Raw genomic sequence first — 27,183 nt, 5'->3', positions numbered from 1 at the left:
TAAGTTTCTCTTCCAGTTAAGAGGAGCTGCTCCGGAATTCAGGTTTATTTGTAGAACATCAACTAAAGCCTGCATTTTGTACTAACCTCAGAAAGGAAAGGGGAGGAGACAGAGAAGTGATGTTAATTTATTCACTGAAGAATTCAAACTGTGCAGTTTTTCCCCTCCAAGGAACTTTTTCTCTTGCTCAGGAACAGAAACTGCACAGCAAATGTGAACCTGTGACATCCTGACTCGAGACAGGAGGGGTTTGGTTTGAGTTTGTTTTCTAGTGAGAGCAGACTGCAGCATTTCAATACTGCAACTGCCTGGGAGAAGATGGAGGTGGAATTTGCTTGGCAGGAGTGAAAAATTCTTTGCCTGAGTAAAAGCACAGGAGTGCTGAGCCCTCCTGAGGCAGCACCAGCCTGGCTGCTGGTCTGGCAGTGCTCTTGGCCAGGTTCTGCCTTGAGCTCCCTTCTCAGAGTCTCATACCTGTGTCTTCCACTTTGTAGGTTTTTCCTCCATTCCCACCATCTAGATTTGTTGCTCTAGACTCCCCGTCTTTAGGGGGACAATGGCCTTGTCTCAGCTCCTGGCAGCTTCTTTCTAGAGTGTTTTTCAAGAGATCCTGTGCTCCAAGGCTGCCCCAGCATCCACCCTTCCCTGCTATCCTACTTCCCCATTATCCTTCAGACAGCAAATATCTCCTATCTTGTTACACTCCTGTGATGCTGAGCCCTGGGAGAGCCTGGGCTCTGCTCCAGGGCCAGCAGCTTTCTGACAAGCACAAGCAACACCACAACAAATAATGGGGCTTTGGAGAGCCGCCTTTCCATGAGGAAACAGAGGTGGAGAGAGCAATCAGGCATGGGGAACCTCTCCTGCTCAAATCTTTCAGCGCACGCTGGGGATCTGCTGCAAAGGATGTTTCACCAGCAGCTTCTGGAAGCTGTGCTGCTTGTGAATCACGAGGTGGTTTACACACACCTTAGTCTGGGAAAGCCTTTAAGCCTTAGGTAAATACAGGTTAACAAAAGTGCGTTGCCTGGGACTTCAGAAGTGTTAGGTAAACTCTGGAACTGGGGGAATTGGTTGTTAAAAAATAATAATTAAAAAATCCCTGTTTCTGCTTCTCATTTTTGGGCCTCTTGGATTTCCAAGCTGATTTAAGTGTTACCCTCCCATGCAGACAGGGAAGCAGATTTGGTGTGTCACAGCAGCCTTGAAGCAGAAGTGATGTCACAAGAAAGCTTTGCCCCAATCCAGACAGGATGATGACTCTCCCTGGTTGGATTAAGGACTAGCTAAGACCCTGGCAGCCCTCCTCTCACATCTAATACATAGAGAAGGTGCTGCAGCTGGTTATTTAACATCTGTGCTCCTCACACTCAGCCAGTAAACATTGTGACTAAGACACAACGAAATTGGAATTTTTTTTTCTGTAAACTGTAATGTGTAATTATGTCAGATGAAAATCCCCCATTTCTTAGAAAAGGGAAAGTTCCTATTTGGGATTTTCTTAGCATGACACAGTTCAGGAAGCAAATGACCTTCCACAGAATTCCCTGCAAAAGTAGCAAATTTCTGGTCCTTGGTGCCAAGGATGCTGGTTCTTGTGAACTGACATGCTTCCTGTTGGTTTCCAACATGGAAATTCTTGTTGTAACTCCGGTGGCAGATGCAGGACAGACTGTGAAGCTCTTTCTTCTGCCTTCTTTTACTGCTGCTTTTGGTAAATGAACTCAGAAGATATGTGATATAAAATACAATGGTTCCTTATTTGAAAATTTTTCATGAACTTATATTTTTAGCACATCCAAGTTAAAACTGCATTCATTTAGGTTGCTTAGAAGCAATTTCAATTTTTCATGATAGGTGGATTCATAAATGTGGAGGCTAATGTTAAATGTTGCCCATTTAATTCAACACCTATGTGTGTTTGAGTTAATTAAAAATGTAATCAAGCTGTATTATAACAACATATCCAAGCTTTGAGCCTGGATTGACTGGATTGCATTCAGCTCTCCCTTGGGCTCCAGCAAGGCTGTGCCTGTAGCTGTACAAGCACCAGTTTAAACCATTGCTATGGTTAGAAGACTTCAGCAATACTTCCCTCCAAAACATGGGCAGAACTGTTGTAGGCTGTAAGGACAGAGGAAGCTTGTGACCACTCCAGGTCCTGCTGCAGGACGCCGAGGTTACTGCCTTGATGCAGAGTTGATGTCCTGCAACTCGATCATCTGAGGGGGTGGAGGAGAGCCCAGTGCCTGCAGCTGTACAAATAAGGGATTTAGCTGCTTAGGTTTCAAGTTTGCCAGCCAGTTTTGGTCAACTGAGTTGAAAATTGACTGTCTTTGCTGTCAAAATGTACAGCACAAAAAAAAAAGAATATTTCTTAATATTTCTTCATTTTAAGATGTAACTCAAATACAGAAAACAGAAACATCTATTCCTCTTTAGTTTTCTAGCAAATTTCTCTTACTTGCTCCCCCAACTCTTCCTTAAATTTTGTCCAAGTTACCATGAGTTAGTATTTTTTCCTCTTTAAATTGCAGAAACAATAAGAAACATTTAAGAAGTACATGCTCAGTTTCAGCACACAACTCAAAGAAGCACAGTTAAAAGTGGAGAATCAAAACCATCATCTTGTCTTCCATTTGCCCAGATAAAATGATGAAGTAAACCGTAGATTTACGAAAAGCAGAAAACTCAGTTTTGAAGCAAAACATCGTCCTCAACTTACCCCATCTGGTATGTTCAGACCAAAGTACCCAGAGCCCAGTGACAATACCACAGGAACTTCATTTGCCAAAGGCAACTTTGCAGTGCAAGAGCATAAACACCCCCACAGGGATGCCATCCTTTCATGCATCTCATGGGATACTCTAAACATGAAGTTCTAAATCCATTTAGTAACTGGAGCTGTTAGGACTAGATAGAGACCATCTGAGTAAGGGAAACCAAAAGAGGATTTCTAATTTTACTGTAATATAAAAGTCCTGTGCTTAATAGAGGAAAACTATATTTAAAACCAAAAAAAGGAAAAAAAAAACCTAAAAAACAGAAAATAGATGGAATTTTTACTGGCAGTAAAACAGTGCAATTCATAGCTTGGTTATGAGAGCTGTTTCACTGTGTAGCTGGCAGAAGCTGTCAGGACAGATTTACTCTGCAGCCCGAGGGGCAGTGGCAGCAGAGGAGGTGCTGTGGGATGTGCACTCGAGGTGACACCGTGGGGGAGCTGCCATTTCACTGCACAACTTTTCCTCCATTCCAGGCTCACTTAAGGATAACATCCTGCCCACTTTCACAGGTTGTAGAGCACTGTTTCTGTTAATTATCAACTTGTGACTTCTACTCAGGGGTCTCTATCACCCTGTTCTGCAGCAATGCTGTGTGTGTAGTAAACAAACAGATGCTCTGCATTTTTTTAGGTGCTTCCTAATCTCTAGTACAGAGGAACTGCACAAAAACTGAACTGGTTTTGCATATGGCTGGTGATAGAAAAGTTATCTTGGAATCTCCTGTGTGCAATATCTCTATTTCTACCAATGTTGGTGTGCCCAAACCTGATTTTGACAACTGATAGGTTATGGCAGATCTAATAACCCCAAACCCCTGGAAACAGAGATGTAGATGAGTCATTAATTGTCAGTGAAAGAAAATGACTGCTTCTATTTAAGCAGAGTTAATGCTATTTTTCTTTGAATAAGCTGCCAAAAGAACAAGATCACAAGCTGTTAGAAAAACAACTTGAAGAAGCTGTAGCTGTGATTTGTGTCAAGCTCAGAAAGAGAAATATAGAATCTGTAGACAAGAGCAGACATCATAATAGCTGTGACTCTGGGACAGAAAATAACCCACCTGTGAGAAGAGTTTTGTTCAATACTGTATCAGTTTCTAAACAACAGCATCACATATCTATCATAATTGAGTTTTATTTATTAAAGCTGGGGAATGCCTGATTACCTGTATTTGGACTTAAGGTACTTTACTTTCACCCTCCTCTAAAATAAATAGTAGCACTGAAGCTGCAGTGTTAAATACACCAGTCCTAAAAAAATTACCGTTGCAGGTTAATCTAGCTCCCCCCATTTATTTATTTTAATTACAAATGGGAGAAAAGGGAGAAGAGATGGTGTTTAAGTTCCCAGTATGTAGTCCTTTGATGCCTATCTCAACTAGAAGGAAGTGATAGGGACAGATTAGGATTTGGGGATAGGGACATATTAGGACTTGGGGATAGGTATAGATAAAACAAATAGATTTGAATGTGTGAGGTAAAGCCAGATGCATCTTCTTATATGGGCTGCTTTTAGAAACTCAGATGTGTTTTCTTTCAGCCTAGGGCTGCTGATAACTGGAGCTCTTTGGAAGTACCTTCCATTGCCAGCACCTTGCCTCCCTCCAGCTCATTCCAGCTGCTGCTGTAGCAGCTTCTTGCTGGGCACTGGTGACAGAAACAATGGTAGGGGTGAGACTGGACAAAATTGGACTGTTACTCAGCTTGGCTCTGGGGAGAGTACAGATATGTGTTCTGCAAAACAACAGGGATTTATTCATAAAATCAGAAGCTTCTTGCCAGAGAGCTCTTTAAAGGGCAGCCCAGAGGGCAGCCAGCAGCAAAACCATTTTCTAGCTTCAGAGGTGTTGTTCTCAAGGGCCAGCATAAATCCTTGAAGCATTAAAGCTGTGAAAACAAATTGAGAGAAGAATGGAATGAAATTGTTCTTACCAAAATAGCAAGCCAGGTTCATATGCTTAGAAATAAAATTACCCAGAGCAGTGCAGGAGTAACACCTCACCCTGCTCTGCTCCGTGGTGCCGAGTGAGCCAGAGCAGCTGGGGGAGAGCAGAATTATTGCACACAGAGGGGTGGCTGCTGCCTGGAGGGCTCTGCAGGAGCTGGGGAAGGAGAGTGAGGCTTTCCTTCAGTGGAGGACAAAGAGGTGATGCTGTGGCCTGTGTGGGGTGTGAAGGAGCTCTTTGGGCCATAGGGAGGAGCTGCAGCAGCTTTTTGGTTCTCTGACCAGTTCCTTGCTCAAACACTTTCTGCCAAGCCATGTTTTATGCATCACTGGAGAGAATTCTCTTCTTGCAATGCTTTTTTCATCTTTGGATTTTAAGCTTCTTGACTTCTCACATGGGCATGCTTTCTGCAACTATTGTAAGTAGCTAGCTTTGCTCCCTCCAACCCAATGAAAGCTGAGAGAATCCCAAATTTATGAAAAATTATGAGTAGATGGACCTGGTCCCCACAAATGAGGCAGGGGAGGGCAGGTATGCAGATATCTGTTTTAGTCTGTCAGCATTTCTCACTTTTGACCTCAAGGACCACACAATATGCTGAGGAAATTAATCCAGCACTGAAAGCTGTCTTGCTTGAAAAATCTACAGATTTTCCAATAATTAATTTTTCTCTCTGACACTTGCCATCAATTTATTTGCAGCTCCTGTTATGAGGAATTTACATCAAAACCTCAGGAAACCACTTAATGCTTTTTAAAACACAATGTTTAGATGAATTATTACTAAATGTGCCTTCATGTATTTAAGATCTAGTTAATTAGCTGGGTTGGTTTTACATTACACATGCTCCTCATGACTCTTAGCTGAAAAGCCACCAATTAATTAAATCATGGTTACTTAATCCTCAGTCATAGGTTTGATGTTGATTCACATTTATGTGTAACTCCTCCTACAACACATAGTTTTTATAATTTCAAAGTCAACTGCTGGACAGTGACAAATGACAACTCTCCCCATTCTCAAATTAAAAGCTGTTAATTACTATTTTGTACTTTTAAACTGAAAATACCAATGCCTTAGCCCTACACCGATCCTAGGTGAGCAGCTAGTTAACACCTCCACTAAGAGAACCATCAAAATTGCAAATATTTTGCCCTCTCTTTTGAACCACTCAGCAGAAGAAAGGTGCTGCTGTTTCCACTTCAAAAGCATTGCTGATTGTTTTCCAAACTCGCAGTGGAGCTGAGATGGATGCTGAGGGTGTCCTGAAGCTCAGCCTGACCTTCTTCATATGCCAGCAAGGTTAGCACTTCATTTTTATATTTTCTGTTGGCGAAATTCAGCTTCACTGGAGTGATTCCTGGTTAACAGCACTCATCGTTATCAGACTGGGAAGAAATCATAGAGATCCAAGCAAAGCTGTCAGCCCAAGTATTCTTGAGAGCCTTGGTAGGGAATAACACAGTCCCATTTTGTTAAAATGAAAGTGATGGTGATGAGAATGTTCAGAATTTGTCCATGTTTTAAATATTTTTTATTTGTAGTAATGCATAAAAATTGCAGAAGTGCAGAAGCCTAGTTGTGGGGGATGATGATCTGTAATGTACAATCGCTGCTTTTAGGCTCTCAAATTCCATAGTCTGAAGCAAGAAATATCTAAATAAATAATAGATAATTATATGTAATAGATAAATATATAATATGTAATACAAAAATATATATTACATATATATTTATATGTAAAATCGATGTTGAATATATTTATGTTAAATATATGTAATATATAAATATATGATATAAACTAAAATAATGGATTTCATTGTTAATATAAGAACTTGTGCTGTGCATTCTAGTATGAATCTAGAGACAGGCTACTAGTTCTCAGAAAATGTTGTAGCCACTCCAACAGCAGCTCAAAAAGGCAATTTAAAAGGAGTTTTATAACCCAGTCATAATCATGGAAGTGCTGGAGTTGGAAGGGACTGCCATTTGGTCACCCCTTGTCCTTCACACCACACACAGGTCACTCAGTGGTGACTCACAGGACAGGGTCTCTTCCAGTGGTGTCACCAGGGAAAGGGCCATAAGCCAGCCTCTGGGGGCTGTTCCATTGCATAACTGCTCCTCCTAATTTTTCCTGATATTTATCACAGCTCTTCCCTTTTGCACTTCACGTTCACTACTTTTTTTCCTGCCCCCGTTTACTAATGAGTGGAATTTGATCCTTTCACTCCCTGGGACAAGGGAACTTACTGAAACTCCCCACCAGGAAATTCGGTCCCCATGGGTGTCAAGGAACAGAACAAGGTATTCAGGGATGTATCTGGACCTCTTGAGTATGCAAATGCAGTTTTAAATAGCTGTCCTTAAAATGCTGATGGCTGCTTTTCAGGGCAGATCATAAATTCTGTGAGAACTAGTACCTGTATTAGGCTCAGAGGGAGCCTAAACATAAATCCCTCCTCTTTCCAGCCACATGCTCCATGATTTTCATTACACCTCGCCTTTGCCTATTGGTGCCCCAGGCAAATTCCTTGTTACCTGACACTAAAACAGTGATACAGTGCTCTCCATTCTGTACCATGTCCTACTTCTATTTTTGATCACTTGTGTAAAGACAGAAAAAAAAGTGAAAGATGTAGCTGGGCAAAAATTCCTGATCCTTTGGGTGCCTCTTCATGTTTGTGTTCAGACCTTAGTGGGAAGTTGCACCCCTTGACCTCCTTATTGCTCATCAGTTGCCTGTTTTTTATGACAGGAAAACTGCAACCTTCAATTTGCAAACTCTCTGTCAAAACTGCTCTCATTTGCTTTTGGTTTTTTAATGGTCTTGTGGGAAGAGCACTTTTCCAGAGTATGGCAGAATTTCTGGATCCTAATTATGTTGAATACAGTAGGTGATATTTTGGCTTTCAGAGTTTAAGAAGTTGGGAGATGGGAACAGTTTGATCATCTCATCTGAGTGCCATAAAATGTGTCCTTCAAGCCAAACAAACCCACCAGTATAAAAAAAAATAGTGTACTCTCTAATGCACTTCCAACAAGTCATGAAAAAACCAAATGGCCTCAGGTAGATGCATCTGGGAAGTGTTGACTGATACGTTATCAAGGTGATGCATTAACCACTAATTAAGACAGTTCTTCCTAGCAGCTGAATCTCATTTTGTTTAATTTTCTCCCTGGGAATGTCACATGGAAACATGAAATGTCTTGCATGAATGGAATTTTGGGCTCTAACTCGTTATCTTTGGCAATTAGTATTGCAGTGATGTTAAAAAAAAAGTGTTTCATTCCTACTGTCTGCATCAATCATTAGTTAAAATGCTCCACAAGGAGCAAATAAGTTTTCCTTTATTGTGCGTAATTTAATATAAATAGCAATGCTACTTAACACACAGAGCTGCAATTAGGAATGTCCCTCTTCACTCGGGCTGGGCTGGGGGAAACACCCGGAGGTGGTGGAGTCCTCATCCCTGGAGGTGTTGAAGAAATGATTGGATGTGACTTTTAGTGCTCTGTTTGACCAGGTGTGATCGGTCAAAGGCTGGACTGGGTGATCTGGGAGGTCTTTCCCAAGCTGAATGGCTCTGTGACTCCCCGTGCGCGGAGCTCGGCACGGCCGCGCAGGGCGGGATTCACCGCGGTCCTGCCGGGCTCTGTCCCTTCCCTGGGCTCTGTCCCCTCCCTGGGCTCTGCCCCGCTGGGCTCTGTCCCTTCCCTGGGCTCTGTCCCCTCCCTGGGCTCTGCCCCGCTGGGCTCTGTCCCTTCCCTGGGCCCTGTCCCTTCCCTGTGCTCTGCCCCGCCGGGCTCTGCCCCTTCCCTGGGCTCTGCCCCTTCCCTGGGCTCTGTCCCTTCCCTGGGCTCTGCCCCGCCGGGCTCTGTCCCTTCCCTGGGCTCTGTCCCTTCCCTGGGCTGTATCCCCTCCCTGGGCTCTGCCCCGCCGGGCTGTGTCCCCGCCGGGCTGTGTCCCTTCCCTGGGCTCTGTCCCTTCCCTGGGCTGTATCCCCTCCCTGGGCTCTGCCCCGCCGGGCTGTGTCCCCGCCGGGCTGTGTCCCTTCCCTGGGCTCTGCCCCCCTCCCTGGGCTCTGCCCCGCCGGGCTCTGTCCCCCTCCCTGGGCTCTGTCCCCCTCCCTGGGCTCTGTCCCCCTCCCTGGGCTCTGCCCCCGCCGGGCTGTGTCCCTTCCCTGGGCTGTGTCCCCTCCCTGGGCTCTGCCCCGCCGGGCTGTGTCCCTTCCCTGGGCTGTGTCCCCTCCCTGGGCTCTGCCCCGCCGGGCTGTGTCCCCGCCAGGCTCTGTCCCCTCCCTGGGCTCTGCCCCGCCGGGCTGTGTCCCCGCGGGCAGGGGGCGGGCGGAGGCAGGCCCGGCCCGGCCCGTCCCTGTAAGCGGGGCTATAAGAGCCGCGGGCAGCGGGGCCGGCCCGGCCGCAGCCGCGTTCGCCGGGAGCGGAGGGACCGTGCGCGGCCACCATGTGCGGTGAGTGACGGAGCGCGGGCTGAGCCGGCCAGCAAGGGACAAGGGCGGCTTTGTCCCCGAGCCCAGCGGTGTCGCGGCTGCGGCTTCGCTCGGGACTGGCCCCGCTGCATCCTTTTGGGGGGGTGGGAAGGACAGGGAGCGCCTGGCAGGTGGAGAGGAAGCCCCCTCCGCCCGCCCCTTCTCCCGAGGAGAGGCGATCGCCGTTCCGTTCCTCCCTCCCCGAGGCTCCCGCGCCTGGCGGCGTGTCCCCGGGTCTTGGGATGGAAATGGTCCCGTTCCCACAGCCCGGCTGCCCCGGGGGTGCCCGGGGTGCGTGGTTAACCTCTGCTCCTGGTCCCGCTGCCTCTGATGCACGGGATGCGCTGGGCTCTGTTTTTCCTGATCCGGGACTAGGATTGATTAATCGTGACTCACTTCCGAGCTGCAGCGATAAGAGAGAGTTTGTGGTTTTCAAACAAAGGTAGTGAAGGAGCTTAATTCTTAGCTGTTGTGAGTTTATTCACCTCATTTTTTCTAATAACGATGAGATGGTAAAGATAATTCCTATAGCATGTACACAGTTGCTTAGATGTGCTTCGGATCAAAGTGTGGGTTCAGAAGCTGTTAATGCGATTGTATTTGGTTATGGAGGAAAGTTTAGTGAAACTTTGCCAATCTGTCCCTGACATCTCCTCTCAGGTCTGATGAAACTTTGCCAATCTGTCCCTGACATCTCCTCTCAGGTCTGATGAAAGTAGAAACATTTGCACTTGTACTTCTTAGTCATCATCAACACAACCTCTTTTGTGGGATGCAGACTGAAAGCGAGTTAACTGCTCCCAAAATTGTACTTTCTGAATTAGGGATCTTTTCCTTGCTTCCACATCCTTTTAAATTGTAACCTCAGAAAGAGCTCGGGAATCCTCTTTCACTTGAATGCAAACACGAGGTGCTCCTATTCACCTCCTATTTCAGCTCCTATTGTTTGAGCTCCTACGTGACAGATCACTATCAATGAGACAAACTCGGTGCCTTCTAAACAAAATCCCTCCAGGTGAGAGACCTGGCTCAGTGCTGAGCCACCCTGGAGTATTCACGGCAAGCTCTGAGACACGTCATGGTAATATCAAAACCTTTGCATGTCTGGGCTGTGTATTGATTGGGAAGTGAGGGTGTTAACAGTGCTCAAGGAGTTCGGTAGAACATCCAACTTGGGGTGGAGCAAGTGACTCAGTATGAAATGGCAAAGAGCAGCAGTTCATGAAGGGTAAGTGAGACTAGAGCTAGGTTTTTTCCCATCAGCATTTAGAAACCTTTTATATTACATTTGTTTTAATGAAAGATATCCCTCAGCCTGCTATGCTGATCTTTGTAGGGAGTGTAGGAGTTCTAGAGACTGCAACCAGTAGTTTCCAAATTACTTTTTTGTTGTTGTTTTTATTTTTTCATATCTTTCCAGGTTTAAGTGCTGATAATGGACCCTATTGTGTTTTCTTTGGCTTCAGGTAGCATGTGAAGATTTATAGCCCTTGGTTTATGTTTTGAAAATACACAGGTCATAAATTCTGCTATAAACATGCTTGTAAGGAAGCAAAGTCGAGATGTTATCATTCTCACATGTAAGACAGTATAGCCAAGTATTCAGGGTTTAAAAAACAGTCAAGATGCACTTAACTGATGACCTCTTAAATCAGAGTTAGTTTCGTCAGGATATGAAGTTGAGAGTTTTTCAAAGCTATGTTTCTGGCATCAACAATGTTCTTAGAGGTATCCTTTTATTTTTCAAAAAGTAAATATTTTTTCTCAAACTTCAAGTATAGGCTGCCCCCTTCTTGATTTTGGTGAAGTCTTGCAATTGCAGGAGTTCTTGTGGAATTTTCCCACAAAAAATACTCAATTTACTTTTCTTCCTTTTCATGCTCTGCTTGTAATCCTGAAAGGTGAAGCTCTAAAGTCTTGATGTACCTGTAAAGGGAGAGCCTTGCTTTCAGTGTCTGCATGTGATTGAAACTGGTTTTAGTAATGCTTTAGCAACCTTCTCTTTCTGTTTTTAGTACCTGCTTCTAAAGCCATACATAATTGACCTACCTCATCCTTCTAAGCAAACTGATTATGGAAATTTATAAACTAGATTTAACATTCAGATCAAGAGGACAATGTCCTAGTAAAACACTTCTTGGGTGCTTTTCCTGGATTTTGTTTTTGAGTCTTCTTAAGGAAGCAAGATCTGGAAATGGTATCTAATACCTTGGGGAGGTCATCATAAAGGAACTTGTGAGCATCACAAAATTCTTATCATAAGATGATTCAACTGAGATTCAGTCATACTGGTGTGTTTCCAGAAAGAATTAAGATACAAGAAGTCTTTATCACAAGTTGTTTCTACATGAGTTGAGCAATGTCCTTTAAATGGAGCCAAAATGACTGAGGAAGGAAAAAAACCATGAGTAGATAAATCACGAACAGAAACGTACTGGAGAAAGTGTTACTCTCAGTGCTTAGAGTAAGATTTATTTTCCTTAACTGGAAGAGTTTATAACATGTTCTTTGAAGTCAGGCTGCAGCTATTGTTTTCATTTTAAATGGCCTCTGGTGACTTCTTCATCTTCTAATGCACGTGTGTGGAAGTGCAGCTCCAGTTCCCTGGAAACAAGGATCTTTTTAACAATTGTAGCACACTGGTAGCATTGTAAGGATGGTCCCAGAGGAAGGTTCTTCCTGGAGCTCTGTGTAGTGAAAGATGCCACATGGAACATACAAGGATGTTGAGGCTTAAATTCATTGTGAAATCTGGCCTAGAAAGTAGAGCTGGATCTGAAACGAGGCGTGGCAATGTTTTGGAATGATGTTGAGAAATTCGTATTGAAGAATGCTGCTTTTGAGGGTCGTGGTTGGTGCCAGAGAACGGTAAATATCTGTCTGGAAAAATTATCAACAGTCTCTCAGTCTAAAGTGACTGCTTATAACCAGAGGCATTATTTTTCGAAGCATCCATGAAGAACAGTATTACGCAGTTCAAATTCTCAAATACCTCCTTAAATGTAACTATTGTCTTAATGTCTCTGTTAATGTTAGATGTGCTAGAAATAATTAGGCTGAGCTCCTCATAAATCTCACTTCTGAAGCAGAAAAGTATTATCCACCCTTTAATCTTTCCAAAATAAATTCAGAGGCAAATGTAATACTCTCTTTGTCTCACTGTCAAATCAACAGTATTAATGTCTTATAAACCAGCGGAGTAACCAAATTCACAGTAATATTTATTAGGGAGATTTATTGGTGTATCATTATAACAGCTTCTTCACTATGGCCATTTACAGTTCAAAAGCCTTAATTGAGGGGGAAGAGGGTGTTAAATTTCAAACAAAGGCTTTCTGTATCTAAAACACTTGTCTGAACTGCTTATCTGTAGAGCTCTTAAAGTCTGGGTTTTTTCCTAACTGTAGTCTCCAGTCCTGACTTTTTGCTCGGAGAAACTGTTGAAACAGCAAAATTAGTTGTTTCTGTTTTATTGGGGTACAGATTTGCAAGAGTTAATAAAAGGGTCTAACGTATCCATATAAATACCAGAGTCGCAGGAAGAGCAGTAGGCAGAGAAAGGGAATGGCTGTGTTTTCCTTTGCAGGTGACTCTCTTATTGCACCTTTTCTAAAGATAAAACAACATCCCTAACACCCTTCCAATAAAAAAATGCCTGTGCGCTTCCAAAAAAAAAAAAAAAAGCCTGTTCTTGGTCGATGACTGGTCGATTCAAGAGGAGGGGGATCGGGGAGTGAGTTCGGGGCTCTCGCTGCGATGGCCCGGAGGAGCTGACGGGGCCGCCCGGGGCTCTTGTGCCCGCCTGCCTTTGGGACTGCGCAGGGGAGTGCTCGTGTTGTGGGTGACCCTGTTTTGTACCTTCTGTTTCTTTCCTTTGTTGTCCTACCCCATTGACTTCTGCCCTTTCCTCGTGTTTGCCTCTCCATTCTCTTTCTGCTGAAGTGGCTGCTGCATACAGGATTAAGCTGGAGCCTTTCAGAAATAGATGTTGTGCCTCGTACCTACCCGTGGGTATTTAAGGCCATGACTTGGATTACAAAAGTCTCCTTGTGTTAGTACTGGTGAATATATTCCTTCTTTGAATGCCTGGATATGAAATAGATCACAATGTTCTCATTTTCAGCTGTGGTTTTCATGAAAAGTAGAATTTTTTTAACCTCTCCTAACTGTTTAACTCTTGGTGGGTAACATGAGGAGAGTGAAACTCACCAGTAAGGTTTGTGTAATGTGTTGAAATTAGGCTTCTGAGTCCTTTATTGTACTTGAATTCTTCCCAATTCAAAATGCATTAGGAGTTGTACTAAACGAGGAGGTTGGGTGCCCCTAGGACTTCTCCCTGACACTAGTTTTAAAGACTTTCAAATTGAGTCTGAAGTGATGCAAGTTGTTAAAATAACCTCTTTGCTTCTTTTCCCCCCTCCTTCCCCCTTTCTCTTTAAACAGGAATTTTTGCTTATCTAAACTACAGAGTGCCTCGCACTAGGAAGGAAATATATGAAACCCTGATAAAAGGATTACAGAGACTGGAATACAGAGGATATGACTCTGCAGGTATGTTAACCAACTCAACGAATTAATTTTATATAGCTCATTCCATGACTTCTGGGTACTTTCAGTGTCTGGCCTCTTGGATTTTTCTTTCTTTATTCTACAGATTAACAGATGAGAACTAATTAGCTCAAATCTTGGAGCGCTACAGCTTTCCTCAGGACTTAAAATAGGGTGTTTAGCTGTGTAATTAGATGGTTGAGGTTAGTACATGTAAGCAAAACAAACAGGGTGTGGAAAAAGATCTCTATACAGGGCCATGTAGTTTGTACCTCAGCCTTTTTTGTGTATGTGAATCACAGTGAAGGATGGGGAAGATTAAACTTGTCTTAAATTTGAGTTGGCTCATTTTATTGGGCAAAAGATTTCAGTCTGTTGTCAAATACAATTTGAGATGGCTCATGTATGTTTTAATCTGTGCAGTGGATATAGACTTGATGTGGTTTCATTTGAACATGCACAGGTCTAGTAACAGACTTCAAATATATCCCTTTAAAGGGTAATTTTAAAATACTAATTTCAGTGGTGTGTGTATTTTCTCAGCCTTTTCCTCATTCTAATGTATTTCATGCTTTAAATAACACTTATGACTGTGTCCTGTGCTGTAGGAGTGGCAATTGATGGAAACAATAATGAAGATAAAGAAAGATTCATCAAACTGGTTAAGAAAAGAGGAAAAGTAAAGGCTCTGGAAGAAGAGTTGTACAGTAAGTGTTAAAAATGACCCCTTTACTTTGGCCTCCCAGTCAGATACCATCTGCATCTCAGCAGAAAGTCAGACCATAAAATTGCAGTTATGATTTTGCATCAGCAATAACTGCATTGGGAAATCCAAGCAGCTAAATTTTTTGGGCCCCTCAAATCTGCACTTAAAAAGCAAGCTGATCTTCAGATCTAGCACTGTGAAATTTCAGTCTATTCTCCCTTCTTTTGGTTGCTCCTTTGTTCAAAACCTGGGCTCCTTTGGCTCTTTACTCATGTGATTTCTGTGCTGCATGGCTGAAATGCTGAAACATGCACTCTGACAGAATTTACGACCATTTAAGCAGCTGGCTGTCATCACAATCTGCTTTATGCAGTGCTTCCATCTGTGAAAGGCTGAAGCTGTGTTTTAATACGTTTACATTATAATTTGTAGTAATGGGGTCTGTTAGCCTGTCTGTTAGTATTGGCTAAAAATGCTCATGTCTTGGCAAACAAGGTTTTAATCACAGTAGCTTGAACTTTCTGAAGTGTAATGTCAAGAAAGCAAATGGTTAAAACAAAACAGAAGATAGCGTTTAGATTTTTGCCTGTAGGAATTGTCTTTGTGTTTTACTAATCATTTGTATGTGAGAGAGAGACAGAGGCAGAGAGGCAATATTAATTATTCAGTAAACTGAATTTCTCCTGTATAGAACAAGATGACCTGGATTCAAAAACAGATTTTGAAACCCATTTTGGAATTGCTCATACTCGCTGGGCGACCCACGGAGTACCAAGTGCAATAAACAGTCACCCTCAGAGATCAGATAAAAGGAATGGTATGTAATCTCTGCAGCACTTGAGCCACACAAATCTGAAATGATTCAATCCACAGAGCACATATGTTCTTACTATTGTTATGGTATCTATTTTTTATAGTAGGGCTGTTGCCATTCTATTTAGCTCACACACTTTTAAAATGAAATAGCCTCTTTTCAGGCTAAAGTAACACTAAAAATTAATGAGATCTGTTCTCTGAAAATTGCAAGTTAATCGAAGTAGAACGTTCTTGTTTTGAAAGGTAAGACTGAAAAATATGAATGTGTCAATATTGCCTGGTCCAGAAAAGGGAGATTTCATATCATTCTTTACTTGAGGTGGTTTGGTGCTCTACTAGGTGTAGTTTAGAACCCTCTCAATAATTTGGAACTGCCTTTGTATACTTTCAGAATTTGTAAGCTTCTTCTTGCAGTTTTCCATGCTGTGATAAACTGCAGGTCTGAAAGCTGTAGCAGGTGGTTTCAAGTGTACTTCTAAGCTTTTTTCCCCTTGTAATTTTGTGTTCTGAATTAAATATCTTAATTTTTGTTGCTCATGAATATATATATATATATTTTTTTTCCTCTTAGAGTTTGTTGTCATCCATAATGGAATCATCACAAACTATAAGGACCTGAGAAAATTCCTGGTGAGTCTGTGGCAACTCAATTCTAAAACTAGAAAGTTAATACTCCCCCACACTACCATCAGGTCGTTCATGACTTCGATGAAACATGAATTCAAGTTTCTTGATGTCATCCATAAAAAAGCTGTGTGAAAGGGTCTGCCTAATAAGGATACTCAGGAGCTGATGAAGTGCAATATGTTCCTGTAATCCTAAATGCAAAGTATTTATGAGTAGAGTAGCAGTTTGTGCTGAGATTCTCTGAGAGGGTGTGCAGAGTGGGCTCCCTCCTGTCTCTTGCTGCTTCACAGATGCCAAACAAGTCTTACTATGGGTCTTATTCTGGCATTTCCCAAAGATTATCTATGACAAGTCCTTATATTTTATCTATAGTGATTTATATCCACTGGTCCAATATAGTGCTCTGAGCTCTGACTGAAGTTTCTGGTGGGAGGCAGCTGAGAGGCTCTTCAGTGTTTGTTGCCTGAGGATGGACACAATTTTTACTCTTCAATATGATATTTCAGGAGAGCAAAGGATATGAATTTGAGTCTGAAACAGATACAGAAACAATCCCCAAATTGATCAAATACATGTATGACAACAGAGAGAGTGAAGACACCAGTTTTTCAGCCTTGGTAGAGAGAGTTATTCAACAGTTGGTAAGTGGGAAATTACTTTTTTTTCCCCTGTAAAACAGTATAAGCAACTTGTGGGGTTCCTTAGCATTCTGCCTTAGCATTTAGATCCTCTGCAGGAGTTCTTAGAAGGTGCTGAAAATAACACTTGTAGGCTTCTAAATAATGCTTAATAGACCAAGAAATGAGATTAAAATTTTGGAGACTTCAAAGGATTTTATCTGTTAAATCTTTAAATTGCAGTAGCAGCAGGTTTTGTTTGTTGAGTTTTTTGTCTTGTTTTGTTTTTAGCAAGAAGTTAACACAGCTTTTTAATGAAGCAGTTTAATTTTAAAAAGTAATAGGAGCCTCTGGGGGTTAAAATCTCTTATAAATGGCAGTGTGTTCACAAAGGTTATTCTGATCGTGTTGAAACACTGCTGTGATTCAAGTTTGGCCAATGCCTTGGCTCTCCTATTTGGAAATAGATCTAACAAGCTGGACTGGTTTCCAAACTGTGAAGTGGGAATCTACTGTTACTCAGTATGTGAATGCTTAAAAACTTTGATAGATGCATTGCAAACTTGGAGAAAGCTGCCTTTGTTTCCTCCTCCAGTCTCCAGGCAGATGTTTTCCCTCCCCTTCCTGCAGTTTCTGACGCTCTTTTCACCTCCTGTCTTCTCTTTAAAGCAGCTCTGTAGGATTCCTTGGAGCTGGCTGGAATCCACACCAAGGCAAGGCCTGTGTGGGTCAAGATGGAGCAGCCCCAGAGCTGAGGGGAAGGGAGGCTTCACCTGACCGCAGAACAGGGCAGAGTGCTCTGAGTGGAGCCCTGGGGGAGGAGGGAATGTCACCCGTTTTGTCCTGCTGGCAGGGTGGGGGGCCTTGACTCCAGCTTTGGGAATCCTCCTCCAGGAGTTTGCCAGCTGTGTTAGTACTGTAGAGTTGTTTCTGTTTTGTTTTGGTTTTTTTGTTGTTTTTTTTTTTTTTTTCTGGTGGATTTTTGATTTATTTTGTTTTTGAAATACATTAATAAGAATTTGCTGCTTGAACTAGACATAGTAACTCCAGGTTTTTAGTTGAAACTGCATGGTAATGCACTACAAGTAAAATTCTGATTGAAGGTCTTACCGAAAGTAAACATCTGACAATCTTCATGTTGATTATGAGTAGCATCTCTGACATTTTCATAACCTTTGCATTCAAGTTTATTGTTTTTATGTATAAAGAGAGGGTAAGTGCTCACTTCCTGGTCTTTTAGCTGTTGCACCGTTAGTGTGCATGTCAGCTTGTTCTGTTCCATGGCCAATTCCTTTAAAGGTGCAGTCTGCCCTCCAGGAAGAGACTCCTGATAGCAGCTCCTTCAGTGCCTCTTCAGAGAGGGGCCCCAGTTTAATGAGATGCAACTATTTGAGATAAGTCGTTTAGGATCTTTTTTTCTCCTTTGTATTCATGGTTTCCAGGAAGGTGCTTTTGCACTGGTTTTCAAGAGCATCCATTACCCAGGTGAAGCTGTTGCTACCAGGTTAGTAAAAGTCCATTTTATATATAATGCATGCTTTTTATTAGATTAAAAAAAAGCCAACCTCTTAAACATGCTAAAATATTGATGCTTAAAGTGCTTAATTAACCAAAATTAGTGAGTCAGTAAAGAACCTCAGAGTATCTTGTGTTTCTAAATTTGTATTAAGAGCATGCTAACATTTTTCATATACCAAAAAGGGGAGAGGGAAGGGATATTGTTCAGTTTTAGCTCCCATTGAGTAAAAACTGAGATAAGTATATTTATGTTGGCTGAAAGACCATCCTAGTAACAGGTTATACAAATAGTGTTCTATAGCTGTCATAGCATTTATGGTGTCTTTCTGTGTTAAGTTCTACTTTTATTTATGACTTGAAAAACAACTTTCAGGAAATGTAAAGATATTAAAATAGCAAGTGACATAGCAACTGATTAAAATAGCAAGTGATGGGAATAAAGACTGTTTTATATTGCAACCCAAAAGCCCATTGCTTCGGTGGTCTAAAATAAGACTACATTAAAATTTTGAAAAAGCCAGCTGTACCATCACTCCAACTGGAGAACATCTTCTGAAATGAACTATTCTATATGTGGTTCAGGTTTGGGTTTTTAGGGCTGAGGGATTTAAGAGAAGCTAATCTTGTAATCTGAGTGTGACTTGTTCTTTTATTTCCGTGATGATTTTTTAATAAGGTCTTCAGTGACATGTAACCTGTATAATTTAAAAATTGTCTTAATATTCTACAGTTTCAGAGGTACAGTAGGGATGGTTGATGTTTCTCAGTTTGAAAGGCTAAAGAGTGTAACAGTACTTCAATTCTAAAGAGCATGGGAGCTTACTGTTGTCTCACTTTAGAGGCAGAGTAAGCTTTGGTTCAAATTGGTCCCTGTACTAAGATGTTTTCTGATTACTGGAAAGAAAACAGCTGGTTCATACACATTTTCCTCTACCTGGATGTAGTTTACAGGTAAAGAATCACCAAGGCACGTGATAATTACTTATATAATAATATTTGGTGAATCTTACAGAAGAAAAAATTTTATAGAACTGCCATGTAATGGCCTTAGGATCATGGTTGAAGGAGGCTCTTCCTATTTAGGAAGCTAGATGGGATGTTGTTTTTTCAGCTTCACTGATGTCTGGTAACTTCTTTGTATGCACATTTCTCTTTATAAACTTGAGTGTTTTCCTTTCTCTAGGAGAGGGAGTCCTTTGCTCATTGGGGTTAGGAGCAAGTACAAGCTCTCAACTGAACAGATTCCAGTTTTGTACAGAACATGTAAGTTGATAAATCAAAATACATTATTTTTAAGAACTAAAATTACCATCACTTTATGATTAGAAATTAGGTTAATTGGTTTTTGTACCATAAAACTACCAGCTGATGCCCCAGATAACTTGTTGGCTGGGGATATTTTTATACTACTGAATGTGTAGTTCGTGTGAAAGTCCTGTGCCTCAACCTATTTCTGTAACTGTGATACCCTGAAGCTGTATAGTCTGTAACCTTAACTGAACAGAACTGGGTTTGCATTTAGAATGTCTCATTTCTTTAATAGGCAACATTGAGAATGTGAAGAACATCTGCAACTCCCAAATGAAAAGACTGGACAGCTCAACCTGCCTTCATGCTGTTGGGGATAAGGCAGTAGAATTCTTCTTTGCTTCAGATGCAAGGTAGTAAAAGTACTTCAACTTTGCTGAAAGTACTATTTGTTTTTGGTTTTTTTTTAATAAGTGAGATAGTTCTGGAAATTTAAGCTGCCTTGCTCTTGTACAATGGCTTTCTGAAAGAAGAGCTTTTAATCCAGGTAACATCAGAAAGCCCCCAGGCTCAGGTGCTTGAAAAATGTTTGCAGTTCAAATGTTGCTGACAAACCTTCACAAGTGCAATATCTGCCAGCTGCTGACCTCTATGTGAAATACATCCAGTGTAAGAAAGTAATTTGGGTACAAATAGACACTCATCAGCTGAGCATTTGGGTAGACTATACGTTAGTCGGGGTTGTGATGTTTTCAATTCAGATACTGGAGGAGGAAAATAGTGCTGTGGTTCCAAGCTGGGCAGGAACCTGGACATCAGGCACACATTTATCTTGGAAACTAGAGTGGGACCTTAGCAGGATCCATCAAGGGCACTGGGAAGCACCTTCAGACCAGCAGGAATGGATGCAGTGGTTGCTGAGCCTCCTGCTGTGGGTTGCTGTGAGAGTGCAGGAGGAGCAGCAGATGGAGCCATTGCCTTTAGGATGCTCTGTCTGCAGTTCTGCCCAAAAGGAAGAGAGAGGCAGGGCTGGAAGTGCTCTTGTGGCGTATTTAATTGCTTTGCTATTACCAACACTGACATGTCAGGTTTGTCTTGCTTCTGTTTTTTTCTCTGTAGCGCTATCATTGAGCACACCAACAGAGTGATTTTCTTAGAAGACGATGACATTGCAGCTGTAACTGATGGGAAGCTCTCCATTCACCGTCTGGAGCGCTCAGCTAGTGATGATCCTTCCCGGGCCATCCAGACCTTGCAGATGGAATTGCAGCAAATCATGAAGGGTGGGTTGAAACATCTGTAAATGAGTATCATCAAAGATGGATAGTTACTGTTTGTGTAGTAGATGAAGCAGAAAACTGCTAGTTTGTTGTGACCATTACTTTTTATGCAAGCTGTTTGTACTGGCAGCTGACAATTCCAAGTTTTGAGACCAAGAGAGAATGGGCAGCCTGGGACCCTATCCCTTTTAGCCTTGGAAAAGTCATAGATACTTCTATTCATTTCAGTATCTAGTGAAAATGTAACTAATGATAGCATGTTGTAGTTGTTGGCAAAGTTTGACTATAAATTAAGAATTGAAGGGGAGCACATATGTTTCCTTATGAAGGAATTTATTTACCTTGTCAGTATTGGGAAATGGAACCAGCCAAATAAAGTGGCCTATCCAGCCTTCCTTTCTTCTTGCTTATTCTAAGCTTTTATTTAAGCTAACACAGTCAAGTTAGTCTTAAAAAGTCTCTTTGTAACTGGAATAGACTTAAAATAACAAACCTAAGCATTACCATGTCATGTTTTTATAAACAGGTAACTTCAGTGCCTTCATGCAAAAGGAAATTTTTGAACAACCAGAATCAGTTGTCAACACAATGAGAGGCAGGGTGAATTTTGAGAGCAGCACAGGTAATGGAGAACAGCCCTTCAAACTGCACTAAGTTTGAAATTTGTAAATATGCTATCTAGAAAATTAAAACCACCATTGTGTATTTATTTTTTTGCAGTTCTGCTGGGGGGGCTGAAGGATCATTTGAAAGAAATCAGAAGATGCCGAAGACTGATCATTATTGGCTGTGGGACCAGTTACCACGCTGCAGTGGCTGTATGTTCCCAGCCTTGGTTGAAATGCACAAATAACTTAATTTCTGGGCTTTCAGAGAACAGCTTTTCATCTGCTTTTTCTTCTGTCTCAGACTGTATCTTTCATTGAGGGGTCTCACCCTTTTATTTAGCTTTACTTAGTGCCACATTCTTTATTAATGCTCCAATGCCATTAATTACCATGCTAGAAGTTAACTTTTTCCACCTTGGTTTTTAACGCTCTGGTGAGCTGTACTTACCAGCTTTTCTAATAAGAATTCATTTAGATTTTCTCTGACCTGTAAAATGTCCAAATGTTAGTGGGTGGAAATTTTAACAAATACTGTGTTCTGCTTGAATACAGACTCGACAAGTCCTGGAAGAATTAACTGAATTACCAGTGATGGTGGAACTTGCCAGTGACTTCCTGGATAGAAACACACCTGTATTCAGGGATGACGTGTGCTTTTTTATAAGCCAGTCAGGTGAGCTGCATTTGCTGTTGAGTTTGAGCGCTCTAAGATTGCTTTCCATTGCCCTTTGCATCATGTAAGTGTGGGTACAGTTACCTAGAACACACTTGTGTGGACTTTGATGCTTTTCAGGAATCATTATTATCTCTGCCAACCTGAAGTGAAGGTGTGAATGTTTTCCAGGTGAAACTGCAGATACACTCATGGCCTTGAGGTATTGTAAAGAACGCCGTGCTCTGACAGTTGGCATCACAAACACAGTTGGAAGTTCAATATCCAGGGAGACTGACTGTGGTGTGCACATCAATGCAGGGCCTGAGATTGGTGTGGCAAGCACAAAGGTAATTGCTGTTCAGTGTTTGACTTTCACCCTTCAGGCCTGTGGAATACAAGTCAAATTTTAATTGCAGCACTTCAAACTGAGATCATATTCACTCTCTGCAGAATTAGCTGCTATATGATTTTGTTTTGTCTGCAGGCCTATACCAGCCAATTCGTGTCTCTTGTAATGTTTGGCCTAATGATGTCTGAAGACAGAATTTCCTTGCAGAAAAGGAGACAGGAAATCATAAGTGGACTAAAATCACTGCCAGGTATATTGATATTTTGGGTTTGAGGAGGCATAGGGGATGTTCGCAGTGTAAAATACTACTCAGGGATATTTCTTTCTCATTTAAGTTTCACTCTCCCCCTCATACTGGAAGGCAGACAATATGAGAAAAATGGACTGTTCATTTCTGCACTGTTTGCCAATTTTACAAGTTCCCTTCCAAGAAACTTGGCAGGAATATCGGAAATTTCATGGGTTGGGTTTTCTAATTAAAATAAGGTAGTTTTGTATGAGAAATATTACTTGATCTCCTACATTCATGGTTTGAAATTTTTAAAAGCTCCCACATTAAATCAGGATAGATAAAATGAAACTAATTCAAGGTGATTTTTAAACGGCTATTTCACAACTTCCTTTAGAAATTCAAATAGGATGTATGAGCACTGCTTAAACCAATAATAGTTTTAAATTTATTACTGGAGAATTATAAGGCTGGAGAAAATATCCTTAAACTGCAGTCAAAGTTGCTAAGTTAATGGTTGAATTACATTAAGTGTATTTGTTCTATTAGATAATTAGAACATTCTGTACATTCTGTTCAGTCAGTACAAATGAACTATTTTTCCAGTTAAAAAAATTGATTTTTTTTCTGTGCCTCAATAGAAATGATTAAAGAAGTCTTGTCCTTGGATGAGAAGATACATGATTTGGCTCTTGAACTGTACAAACAGAGATCATTGCTGGTTATGGGCCGTGGGTATAATTATGCCACATGTCTGGAAGGAGCTTTGGTAGGAACTTCTCAATATTCTTTGATACTATTTTAAAATATATTTTGTGGCTTCTGCAACATAGTTTATTTCTAATTTTTCATTACAATTTAATTCTACTGCAATAAAACTATGTATAACTAGAAGCATTTAAACACATACATAAGGTGAACCTGGATGTGATACCATTTCTTGGTTCTTTCACATCATAAACACAGTGTTTAATTAGTCTATTTAAAAACAAGAAACTAACAATTTAAGTTGCTGACCCATTTGAAAACAACATCAGAAGCAGTGTGATGATGTTGAGAAGAGATGCTCATGCATGAAACTCATTAATTATGTCATGAACATTCTGGTAGAATGGACACATACCCATCACTCAGAGGAATTTGGTGTGTTAAAGATAGACTGCCGTAGCCAAGGTTGTGCTGGGTGCTTGGTTCCTAAAATTCCTGTTGGTTACTCCATGTGCATGGGTGAGCTCTGCTGCTGCCCACAGCCTGCTACAAATCCCAGCAGGCACCTGTGTGCTTTCACTAGTGCTTGGCACTGGGTACATGTATTCAAGTGGCAGAGGTATAGCCTTGGTGTTTTGATTCTTGTGGCTGTTGTTTCTCAGCTGATTTAGTAATAATTTGAGGCATTTCTTTTTTTTTTTTCTAGAAAATAAAAGAAATCACCTATATGCACTCGGAAGGTATCCTGGCTGGTGAGCTGAAACATGGGCCTTTGGCCCTAATAGATAAACAAATGCCTGTTATCATGGTGATCATGAAGGATCCTTGTTTCACCAAGTGCCAGAATGCTCTGCAACAGATCACTGCTCGGCAGGTACAGTGTTCTACTAATTAACTTCTCCTGTGTCATAGGAAAAGAGATTGTGCCCACTGCACTGCTGCTGACTGTGCACCTGGAAAGGGATGTACTGCTGATTATTGTTAATTATTAAGTTATAAATAAGATGCTACATCTGCATTGCAGGTTGTTATTACAGGTTAAAATCAGTAGTGAAAACTGCTTTCATATGGCTTGTTTGTTTTGGGGTCTTTCTGTTTTGAAGCAAATGGAATAATGTTAAAACTCTACAGGGTGAAAACATTCAAATCTTACAATACAGTGAAAGTCAAGAGCTATTATGCAAGACTGGCATTGCCTTTGTTAGCTACTTGAATGTCTTCAAACACATACAGGCATGCTGTGAACAATGTTTCTAAACACTTCTAGGCCAGCTTTTCATTTAACAATGCAAAAAATTATTTTCAGGGTCGTCCAATCATTCTGTGTTCTAAAGAAGACACTGAAAGCTCAAAATTTGCCTACAAAACCATTGAGTTGCCTCATACAGTTGACTGCCTTCAGGGAGTGTTGAGTGTCATTCCTCTTCAGTTACTTTCTTTTCACCTGGCTGTTCTCAGAGGATATGATGTAAGTGTTTTCTATATTTAACACTTCTTTTAGTGCAGTTTTGAACTTCCTCCTAGCAGTGTAAAGTGAGAAACCCAGTTCTATGGCATATCTAAGATTCACTAGCTATGAAAATAGCTAGTGAATCTCATAGTGAGTATGGTTATAGAGGGAGCATTTCAGAGCCAATTCTTCAGTTTCGTTTTTTTTCAATTAGTATCCTTCTAAAAAAATGATAAACTCTTTTGCTTTTGGTTAGTTAAGAGTGCAAATGGGACTTTTCATGGGAACCTAATCTTGAAATGTGATATTGTACTTTAACTTAAAAAGGTCAGTGCTTTGTACACCTTGGTTTGTTGATGTGTCAGTTTGACAATGATGACTGCTTTGGAACGTATCCTGTGCAAAACAAATATGTATTTGTTAGGAGGGTTTTGGAAGCACAGATGAATTCAGCTGCAAGTCATCACCTGCAGATCTATAGGCTGTTGTGTGTGTTAATGTGTCTAGAATCAAGCAGAACTCATTAGGTAGTCAGAAAAAGCACATGAAATGAACTGTCAAATGCAGAATGCCAGTATTACTCTGTCATACTGAAAGCCTGTCTCTTCATTCCAGGTGGACTTCCCAAGAAATTTGGCCAAATCTGTTACTGTAGAGTAACAGCCAAGAACAGCTGATGTCTTTGTCACCAGACCTCTGAGTTATACTTGTAGAATGTGTTGTTCTGAATTGATAGGTAAATGTTTTTTCTAAAGAGAATGACAGTGCTAACTGGAAAGTGTCAGAAGGATTTATCTTGCAGCTTTAAAAGCTTTTGATGTGCCTTGTACCCAAGTGCTTTTGCTCACAGCAAATACTCCTCTAAGTCCTGAAATTACCAAAGAAGATAAAAATTGTTTACACATGGTATACTGAATGAACTTTTTTACTGTGCAATATATATATATATATACAGCTCTCTCCAGAGTAACTGTGAACATTTTTTTAGCCTACACTACATATCTAGTTTCAAAGACATAGTATTTATAAGTACGATTTGTATAGCTTTTTTTAAGTTATTTTTTTAGTACATTGCTTATCTGTAACATTGGTAATGCTCAGAATGTAAATACTGAGCGTGTTGATATTTCTGTACAGTTGTTAGGGATTTTCCTCCTTCAGCCTCAAACTGGAAATTTGTTGTCCCCTCTTCTTTCACAGATTCCCTTCCCCCTTGCATCTGTGTTTCATATTTAAACAGTCATTTGCAAAGTCCTTCTGTGGCTGTAAATTCCCGGTTATGTTTTCAATTTCTGCTTCTTTTAACTGTTTTGAAAAGTCAGAACGACATTTGTTTTGTATGCCACCCCAGCTCTTATTTGCATAACATGTATAGTGCAACAGAATAAGGGAACTGGATGTCTTTCAAGTGATATTTTTGTTTGAAGAGGGTACAATGAAATGACAATGCAATTAAAAGATTATATAATTCTTCTTATTTTGTGTTTTTGTGTGTGTGTATGTATGTTTGGGTTTTTATTTATTTAATTTTTGTTGTTTTTTTTTTTTTTTAACCTGATGACTTCTATCTGAGGTCTGAAGAAAGCCCTATTTTAGTGGCATATAGATTTGCAAAAGCACACTTTGATAGTTGTGAACCAACCTGCAGTAGGGGAGAACTTATAAATGTGCAAAAAAAAAAAAAAAAAAGGCAGACACACACAAGAAGTTCTCTGCTCATTTGTTTGTTTTTTATTTCTAAATGGCCAGAAGGCATAGTATTTAATTGTTCTGCATTTGATTAACCAAATAGTTCACTAGTGAAGTTTGATATTTCTCTGCAGGCTTGGTTCTAAATGGAAGTGTTTGAATGTTTACTTAAAAGCTTGAAAGTATTACACTAGTTTATTATAATAGGAGATAGTTTCCCTAGTACTTTTTATAACCACATAATAAAACCAAAATCATAATGAAAAAAATATAGTACTAATCTGACCTAAATGCCAAGAATATGTAACTCTGTATCCAACATGTTTTGGTAAGTCGTGAAAAGGCCCCTTTTACTCTTGATCTAGAATTAATAGTCTCTTCATATTAAAAGTGGAACTATAAAAGCATATTGAGGTCGTCTAGTCTATTTGTGACATTAAATTAATTTATTAAAAATATTACAGGTGCGTTTTTCTAAAATCATCTGTGAGAACAGAAATCACAGAAATGAAAGCTCTCATCAGTCCTAGGAGAGGTGGCAAATTGGGTTTATTTTTAGGCAGCACCTGTTTCAAAAACAAGCAGTCCTCATGTCGGGGGGGAGGTATGTAATGGAGAGAAGGCTTATGATTTTTGCGTGGGGTTGAAAATAGCTCAGGGAGGTAATAAATCCCTTCCCTCCTGAGCCATCCCTCTGGAAAAGCTGAGGGAAGCCTGTGCTCCAGGGGCTGTGGCAGAACGGGCGGGCCGGGGCCTGCTCTGGTGTGCTGTGCCGTGGGGCCAGGCCCGTGCCACTGGGGCCTTCTTGTCCAGGGCAGGCGTTTGCCTCACGCAGGGCTGCCCTCGGCCTGCTGGAGCTGTGAGGGGCCGGCAGCACGATGGGCGCCGCAGCCCGTCGTGACATGGTACTGCTG

General features: G+C 41.1%; 1 protein-coding gene across 3 annotated transcripts; it reads left to right on the top strand.

Moving 5' to 3' along the window:
• The first annotated feature begins 5,963 nt into the window (after positions 1-5,963).
• GFPT2 (glutamine-fructose-6-phosphate transaminase 2) lies at positions 5,964-26,053 on the top strand. Of its 3 annotated transcripts, none has more exons than XM_068205851.1 (19): positions 5,964-6,033; positions 13,665-13,772; positions 14,378-14,476; positions 15,167-15,292; positions 15,863-15,921; positions 16,425-16,559; positions 17,978-18,039; positions 19,237-19,316; positions 19,597-19,714; positions 20,421-20,584; positions 21,108-21,203; positions 21,302-21,399; positions 21,742-21,862; positions 22,034-22,191; positions 22,329-22,443; positions 23,064-23,191; positions 23,837-24,004; positions 24,437-24,598; positions 25,196-26,053. In XM_068205851.1, the coding sequence occupies exons 1-19, from the start codon at positions 5,979-5,981 to the stop codon at positions 25,238-25,240; spliced, it is 2,097 nt and encodes a 698-aa protein (XP_068061952.1). In that variant the 5' UTR covers positions 5,964-5,978; the 3' UTR covers positions 25,241-26,053. The 3 variants fall into 3 exon arrangements, with proteins under 3 accessions (XP_068061952.1, XP_068061953.1, XP_068061954.1); XM_068205852.1 differs by lacking the exon at positions 5,964-6,033 and adding an exon at positions 9,195-9,203; XM_068205853.1 differs by lacking the exon at positions 5,964-6,033 and adding an exon at positions 10,425-10,449.
• The last annotated feature ends 1,130 nt before the right edge of the window (positions 26,054-27,183 follow it).

Source organism: Anomalospiza imberbis, chromosome 15, assembly GCF_031753505.1.
Source record: "Anomalospiza imberbis isolate Cuckoo-Finch-1a 21T00152 chromosome 15, ASM3175350v1, whole genome shotgun sequence".
Lineage (NCBI taxonomy): Eukaryota > Metazoa > Chordata > Aves > Passeriformes > Viduidae > Anomalospiza > Anomalospiza imberbis.
This window is presented reverse-complemented; position numbering and strand designations above follow the sequence as displayed.

Coding starts and splice junctions, on each gene's coding strand:
- GFPT2 (XM_068205851.1), top strand. CDS start 5,979: ATGGATGCTGAGGGTGTCCTGAAGCTCAGCCTGACCTTCTTCATATGC. Junction 19,715..20,420: donor TTCTTTGCTTCAGATGCAAG/GTAGTAAAAGTA, acceptor TTTTCTCTGTAG/CGCTATCATTGAGCACACCA. Junction 21,400..21,741: donor GTTACCACGCTGCAGTGGCT/GTATGTTCCCAG, acceptor GCTTGAATACAG/ACTCGACAAGTCCTGGAAGA.